This window comes from Cydia amplana, chromosome 18 (assembly GCF_948474715.1).
Source record: "Cydia amplana chromosome 18, ilCydAmpl1.1, whole genome shotgun sequence".
NCBI lineage: Eukaryota > Metazoa > Arthropoda > Insecta > Lepidoptera > Tortricidae > Cydia > Cydia amplana.
Genome location: NC_086086.1, coordinates 924,379 through 932,908, shown reverse-complemented (window position 1 = coordinate 932,908; position 8,530 = coordinate 924,379). Strand labels below are relative to the sequence as shown.

General features: G+C 34.3%; 2 protein-coding genes across 2 annotated transcripts; both read left to right on the top strand.

Moving 5' to 3' along the window:
• Nucleotides 1–1,892: 1,892 nt before the first annotated feature.
• LOC134656524 (uncharacterized) lies at nucleotides 1,893–3,075 on the top strand. Its single transcript, XM_063512085.1, has 2 exons — nucleotides 1,893–2,022; nucleotides 2,852–3,075. The coding sequence occupies exons 1-2, from the start codon at nucleotides 1,944–1,946 to the stop codon at nucleotides 3,073–3,075; spliced, it is 303 nt and encodes a 100-aa protein (XP_063368155.1). The 5' UTR covers nucleotides 1,893–1,943.
• A 689-nt stretch (nucleotides 3,076–3,764) lies between these two features.
• LOC134656523 (uncharacterized) lies at nucleotides 3,765–6,048 on the top strand. The gene is made up of 3 exons (XM_063512083.1): nucleotides 3,765–4,065; nucleotides 5,024–5,137; nucleotides 5,940–6,048. Exons 1-3 carry the CDS (start codon nucleotides 3,950–3,952, stop codon nucleotides 6,046–6,048), a joined length of 339 nt encoding a protein of 112 aa, XP_063368153.1. The 5' UTR covers nucleotides 3,765–3,949.
• The last annotated feature ends 2,482 nt before the right edge of the window (nucleotides 6,049–8,530 follow it).

The window sequence follows — 8,530 nt, the reverse complement described above, 5'->3', positions numbered from 1 at the left end:
AGCATTTTACTGTATTTCACTTACATCAAAATGTTTCCCAGAGGATTATACACTTACAGTAAAATGCATTTGAAAAACTTGGAATTGGTAGTATTATCGATAAATATAGTTTTATGGATCGATGGAGCATCAGAAATTATGTACGATACTGTAAAAAACCGAAAATCTCAAAAAATGGACTTACAGTGTTATGCCTCTCAGGTACGGATATTTGGGTCCCAGAGTTCAATGACGACTAGTGGGCCCAATTTGTCGTGCTATTTTTCAGACGTCAACTGTCCAATAGCTTTGTTCCCCATACGTTCGTAATCCCTAAAACATAGCTGTAGTTAACGTCAAATTGTTAAAATACAGAGAGGAAAATGGGGACTTCATTTGTATCAAAAGGCGGTTTTGGGGCGGTCGTCCACTTTCGCCTTAATAAGGGCCGTTTTAGTATTTAATCACCAAATTTGATTTTGAAAACGAAGTGCGATTTAAACCCAATGTCTGTACACTACAAGTGTTTCGCCTCTCTACAAAACGTCCTTGGAAATGTTTGTGGCCAGCGGCGTTGGTCAAAGAAACCAGGCATTTTTTTAGACGAACTCCGCAAACACAAATGTAATAAATGCTGATAATAAACCTATTAAAAAAAATGGCAACTTTTATTATATAACTTTTAGATTTGTTTACTATTTCTTTTTGTTTACTATATATTTATTTGTCGTAGTTTTTTTTTAATGCGTTTGTATAGAACAAAATAAACAACTAAATTATCTCACTCGTGAGATTAAACTTCAATAACACTGTAATATATATCTCCTATATACCATTTTCTACTCAAGTTTCCGTTTGTACAGCTGATGCCACTAGTACCGACGCATAGTAACTATTGGGTAAATTTTATCAGTTGTGCCTAAGTATTAAAAATCGTATAAGTACTACGTAAACTAAAAACGGAACAACAAGAAATTTTAAGAATTTACAAGTCAAGACAAACTGGTTTTGCAATTAAAAAAAAATATACGACTTTAATATTTATTTTCTTAAAAATAAGTGTGTAATTCTTAAGATAAGATTTTTCTAAATTCAACCTGTAAATTGAATATTTTTAACGAAATATGCTAACGAAGTCGCGAGCGGAACTCTAATAATATTATACAGGATGTCACTTATAAAAAAACCCGGCCAAGTGCGAGTTGGATTCGCATTCCAAGGAACCCTTGTTACATTAAGTCCGACTCACGCTTCACTACACATTTCTAATAGGTTTTCAAAGAACTATTTTTTGTATTTTTTCAAAATTTTATTAAACAACTTCTATTAACATATGTATTTAAAAATTATAAAAAAATCACTAATTTATATGTGTACTAAATTTCAACTTAATTGGCCCAGTAGTTTCCGAGAAAATATGCTCTGACAGACGGACAGACAGACAGACACACGAGTGATCCTATAAGGGTTCCATTTTTTACTTTTGAGGTACGAAACCCTAAAATGTTATTCCATGTCCCTAACCTAACCCAACGCATTTTTTTCTAGTAGCAGTGGTACCTATGCTCAGTAGCAAATAAAAGTTTTCCACAGATAAGGTTTACACAGTGGCTATTAATTTGCAAGAATGTAAACTAGGCCTTTGTCACTTACGAATGACCCGTTATATACAATTTGAGCCTCAATTGTTCTCCGACTAAACCAATTTGAAAGTGTACTTTAACTATGCTAACACTAACACTGCGTATGCTCTTTCAGTCGAAGCCAGATACCATGGTGCTACACATCAGTATTTAAATTAAAATTGTGTTTCATATTTTTTAGACTTGGAACAAAGCAACTTATCCTAAAAATAATTAACAAAATTAATGATGGTATTAAGAATTAATATATTTCTACTAGTAGCGATTCCATTGGCCGTTTTTGCTGAGTTAGAATCACTTAATAATTCAATATCAGAAGCAATGGATGTGGGTGAAAGCAAAATATTATCAAGAAGAAAAAGATACCTGATATTTCCAGATGGCAGCTCTCTTCAACTTGGTAAATATTTATTTAATTAAAGCGGTCGTTCAAACATTTTTGCTTAAGTATTATTTCAGTTGTTTTAACTATTAATTTAAAAAGCACTTACTCGTACTACTTGTGTAAAAGTAGTTAGTCCCTTTAGGTTTTAAGATTTAGTTTTAAGGTATTAATTTTATCATCCTTGCTATTTAACATTTTAAACTCTCGCGTTTTGTACACATATTTAATTATACAAACGGGTCTACCGCGATATAATTTAATTGTTTTTACCTTTAATTCCGACGTTCGACGACGTGAGTCTTTCCGTGACCACAGCTGCTGGTGCAACTCAGCTGAAACGTCGGAATTAAAGGTAAAAACAATTAAATTATATCGCGGTAGACCCGTTTGAGTAATTAAATATCCTTGCTATTTGTTTGTGTGTTTTACGTATTTTTGTTAACTGTATTTGACAACTCTATACTTTAAATAATAATTATTTTTCTATTTATTAAAAAGTTACATAAATAAATGTATAATAAAATTAATAAAGTCGCTAGTAGTAGGTACCTAAATTAAAACATTGATTTATGAACTAAGTACTTTTACTTCTTCAAATTAATAATAAGTAGGTATAATATACGTATGTCTACATAGTCGTATACATGTGTGTATCTGTATGAAATATAAACTGAAAACAGTTAAAAATAAGTTATTCTTTATATTTTAATATGTAACTCAAAGTTCAAACCATTTGAAAACAAGTGTCAAATAAACTTTATTTTTTTATATATCATTTTTACAGAACAGTTTTGTTGCGCAAATGTTTTAACAGTATCCTAAGTAATTTAACAACATATTTCAGTATTCTGTACCCAAAACCACGGCTACATCCAGCTCAGCGACATCGTGTGGATCGGCAACACGGCTGCCCTAGCATGGACGTTACCCACGGACCCCTCAATATTCGGCTACTTCAGGAATCAGTTGAAGGAACCGTACAGTATACGGAGACAAGATACCAACAAACATATTTACTACTTAGATGAAGACGGGAAGTTAGTAGCGAAAGTACCATATAAGAGGTAAGATTCATATAGGTACAAAGAGCTATCAAATTGTCACCTTTTAGGCGAGGTAAATCATTTTATTAGGCCCACTTGCACCATCCCACAAACCCGGGGTTAAGCAATTAAACCGTTAACCAAGTATCAAATTGTACTGGTAACCATGGTAACTCCAGGTTTAAGCGGTTAACCCCGGGTTAGTGAAATGGTGCAAGTGGGCCTTGGAAGGTAACTTTCAAGTTAGGTCACGTTCTGAGGACGACACTTTCGAGGCGTGTCACTTTATGGAGACGGAACGTCACTTTCTGACAACGTCACTTTCTGAAAACGTAATTTTTTTGAGGACGTAATTTTTTTTGCATTCGACGATTTAACTGTATACCTGTACGTAAACTGGATACCAGATCGTCGCAGATTTCGAAATTTTTGAAATCCAGATTGGCTGTTATTCTCTTTTCATAAAAGTCGACATAAGTAGGTACTAATTTTTTAATAAACTGCTACTTTTGTTCACTAATTCACTGGCTGACGTGACAACATAACAAGAAATAGCTGACCCACAAATATATTTAAAATTAAACGGTTGCCGAGCTGGTTTTTAACGAGACCACAACTCGGTTTCTAGCAATATCGACTCTACACTAGCATATATGCATTACACTACTCAGTTGCCCCCATTTATCTAAATTCCAATATAATCAATTGGAATTTAATAAATTGGAATTTTGCCTCTCAAACTTTTACTTGTAACTTTTTCAATAACTAAAAGGAAACCTTACCAAAGTTTAAAATATTTTTCCAGAAAACCTATAATAAATCCGGCGTTTGCAAAACGAAGTATTCAAAATAACGAGGATGAAAATATTAGCATAAAGAAGCAAGTTTTCATAAAGAAAATGCATGAATTGCAGAAGTCCAGGAGCTATCTCGAGAAGTTAGACGGGGCGAGTGCACATTTCCATAGAAGCGGCAGGCACAGTCTGTATAAAAAGTTGGAGACCTTGTTTGAGTCGTAAGTGCTGTACTATATAGTTTAATCATTATTTTTCACCGGCCAATGGAAATTCGTACAAAACATGTACCATCGTCTAGAAGTCCATCTATTTGACTTTAATCGTCTGTCTAATCCCGAATAATGTCATCATCATCATCCTCGCGTTTGTCCCGGCATTTACACGGCTCATGGGAACCTGGGGTCCGCTTGGCAACTAATACCAGGAATTGGCGTAGGTACTAGTTTTTACAAAAGCGACTGCCATCTGACCTTCCAACCCAGAGGTAACCTAGGCCTTATTGGGATTAGTCCGGTTTCCTCATGATGTTTTCCTTCACCGAAAAGCGACTGGTAAATGATATTTCGTCCATAAGTTCCGAAAAACTCATTGTTACGAGCCGGGGTTTGAACCCGCGACCTCCGGATTGCAAGTTGCACGCTCTTACGGCTAGGCCACCAGCGCTAATCCCAAAGAATGTACAGGCTGAAAAATATGTTAACAGCAAATTTTTCTTGCGTCATAGGTATAGGTTGATAAGTTTAACAAACGTTTGTATGCAAGCAATAGGAAAATATTTTAAAGATAATATGTATGTTTGGTTGACTTTTGACAATGTATCTCACAAAAATGTCCGTTAATATTGTCAACAATATGCACAGTACAAAAACCTTTAAAACAATGACTAAATGATAAATATAAGTACAGCGAGCGCAACATGGTTCCATTTTTATCGCCAGTCACTATGCCCGTCACTTTCGCACTTTCATACGTGACAGGCATGGTGACAAGAGATAAAAATGCGACCGTGCTACCGCCGCAGGTTTTTCAACTTTTAATCATTCCTGTTTCTGTGTGTATTATTAACACTTGTGTATACACTTGTAATCTTAACACTTGTGTATACACTTGTATTATTAACACTTGTATAACACTTATAAGTCCTCAGGAAACCTTCCGAATTTTAAATATTTCCAGATTCGGGTATTCAGGCCGTGAATGCGTGTTCAGATTATTATGCGACGCCGGCAAAGCGAAGACCGACGAGGAACAAGGGACCTTCCTCCAAGAATTATTCAGGGCAACGTTCACGTAAGTTTATTTAAACTATACGAGAGTTTTAACCGGTTTAACAACGGTAAGCTGAGTTTTGGAGTTTAACAACTTTCTTTTTGGGAGCGTTTTATTTTTGCATTGTAGATAATACTTACTTGCATTAATATGTAGCAACAAAGATATATAAGATTTTTAAGGGCGAAATGTTTGGTAAACTATAATTTAAATACAGTTTTCTTGTAGACACGTTTTGAATAATGAGCCTTCAGGACTTATATTACATGAGTTCACAAATACAATGAATTTTCCATTAATAGTATTAATTTAAAATACATATTACATAAATACAAATAACTACCTACCTATTTCAAATTCTTCTATATTATTTTTGTAAAAATTATGATGCTTCTAAACGTTTAAACAATAAAACGATCAGCTCACATTATCATCATACATAAATACAAATCTATTGACGCTCTCATAGATAAAAATGGCTCAGTAGTGTTACCGCTACTGAAAAACACACATCACAATACACACCTGCCGACACACCCACCTTTATAGCAACATGAAGTATTATTATAACGGATAATGTACCTTACCTACTTGCTATAAGGATACAATATTTTACATTATGAAGACTAATGTCACTTTAGACACTGACATATCTAATCCATATCGTATCTAGACGTAATATTTGACGTATCCTAAAGTTCAAATCCGGCTGCAAGCCTTACGGTTCCAAAACTGGGAAACTCTACAAAAGGAAACTCGTGCCCAGCAGTGGGATATTGGTAATTTGGATGTTTTAAATACAACGATTGTTATACATTTCCAGGTTGCCAAAAGGAGAAACGGTTGAAGACATATTGGAATATGACATGGCACATAACACGCATAATGACTGTGCGGAATTGTACCCAGAATGCGAGGATTTAATTTATTAATTGAGGGCATTTCTCAGGAGGGCCATTATTACGTGTCCGGGGCAAAAAGTTATTGAATTTACTGTTTAATAAATCTGAATTAATTCAGGCATGATCTTCAGCATATATTCTGTCTGGAACACTATCAAACTAATTATTTGTTATTTATATAATACATGAAAAAAATATCCAAATGCGAAAAATGATGTTCGGTGGGCGGTTCCCGCGCCCAGATTTTTTGAAACAAAAAATTATTACTCAATATGGGGAATTATATCGAAGTTATTATCGGTATTCACGCATAAGGTATTAGTTAACTGATCATATTCTATAAATCAAAATAATGTGTTAGCTCAACACATTGAATAAAACCAAATTTACGATGTGTCCCGGGCTACTGACTGATTTCGGTGTAATTTACAAACCATGTCGGTACACTTACAAAGTTGTAGACCAGGAACTCAGTGGCTCAAACAAGGTATGCTTTAGTTGTGCCTTAACCGTTGAATAAAGTAGAGGTGCAGTCACAGTATACTAAGGTAGTTTTTTAAATGTTTCTCTGTCATTCGGTGGGTTTGGTTCTATGTTTTTTTGAGATCGGTGGTGCAATTTTCTCCCACAGTTTTAGTGTCTTTATCGTTACGCAAGTGATTAAGAAATCCTCGAAAGTACGTAAACCCATCATTATTACATCTCCTCTGTATCATTCATACTATTTCTGTAATTGCTAAAAAGCGATTAATTTTAACATCACTGGTGTTGATTTCCTTGGTTTCAGTGGATTTTTTGACCACCGATATCAAGAAAGTGATCACCGAATTCAAATCCTGCTTTGTAAACTAGTTTGTTGTACTTTATTTTCCAACTTATCACACCTAAAAAGTACAAGATATGTTTTATAAACGTAAAACTATGTACTTAAATTAAATCATAGTATAGGTAAACAAAATCACTAGTTTACAATGAGTAGTTTTTTTTTTCACAAGACGTATGTTGAAAATCGTAGACCCAATGTCTCTTTCTCTATATCCGCTGTTGTCTTAATTTCTCTTCAAACCAATGGAGTATATTATGTGAATTTGTCCTCTGTATCACTTGTGGCCCTCCTACACCACGATACCTTGAACTTGAGCCAATTTAAATAAATGTAGTTAATTAGATCCCACTTCGTTTAAAATAACTTGTGTAGTTACATACTATGCAAGGTGCACAAAACAAGGGATTAAAAATAAAGTTGCCTTCGAATGTCGAGATCGCTTCAAAGGCACTGAACGTAGGTAGGTACTGATCAATATTTCTAAAGCATAGCCATGAACACAAATTCAACATAGCCAATGTTTTAACAATCCTCAATGTCTGATGTATTTATGTCTAAATATCGGAGTTACAATTTAGCTCAAGTGTTTGACGGTGCAGGAGATCATAATTAGAACTTAGATCTTTAAGCATTAGTCAACAACTTTAAATAGTTTTAAATTGAGGGAATACACGCTTTAAAACTCTGTCATTCAAAAATACTACATATTTTTAAGTCTAGCAAAATACTTGTTTTCCGTATTGTTTACATTGTTTTATAAGTGCATTAAAAATTTTTGAGCATTGAACACCACTCAAAAGTATCTTGTTTATCGGGTGTAGGTAACATAAGTTTCTTTTTGATGAGTGTGCCGTTGGATTGTGTGAAACAAACATTTTCTTTTTCATGGCACTTAAGTATGTGCGAATTTGTGGTCGACATGTCTAAAACTCGTTTCGGGACCATACGTACTTCGCCCTATTGTATGAGGATAGTCAATTAGTGTGGGATATCTTCTAGAGATGTTGTTTCATAAGCCGCAACTTGGTTATTTTAAAATCTCGAGTAAACAAAGGTACTATCTATTAAATTTATGTAAGCTATGCGATATCATTAGCCTCGCTACATTTTTTTTTATACCACATAGGTGGCAAACAAGCATACGGGCCGCCTGATGGTAAGCAGTCACCGTAGCCTATGGACGCCTGCAACTCCAGAGGTGTAACATGCGCGTTGCCGACCTTTTTTTAAAAACCTGTACACTCCTTTTTTGAAGAACCCCATACATCACTTATCATCAAATAATAATGAAAAATATGAATAGATTATAATATAATTTAGATATAATATTGAAGTGTGATTTCTGTGTAAGCGTTTTTGAATTCGGTGAGGCAAATTGATTTCAGTGCCTGCACATGATTTCGGTGTTTTTTAAATCTCAAATATCAAAAAAACTATAAGGTTCTAATGGAGGCCTCCACTACCAATATTTTTTATATTAAGGCTAGATTTTAGGAAATGAAGTCGTGTATCAAATAAGTAAAAAATAAAATTCGGCACCGAAGTCAGGCACCGAACGTCATCTCTGAGAATCACCCTTGAAATGTAATGTAATTATTTATTGTAGGTAATAAAATTGTGTATGTTGTAAATATATTATTGTATATGATATTTGATGTATGATTTATGGTAGTACCTTGTAGTAAA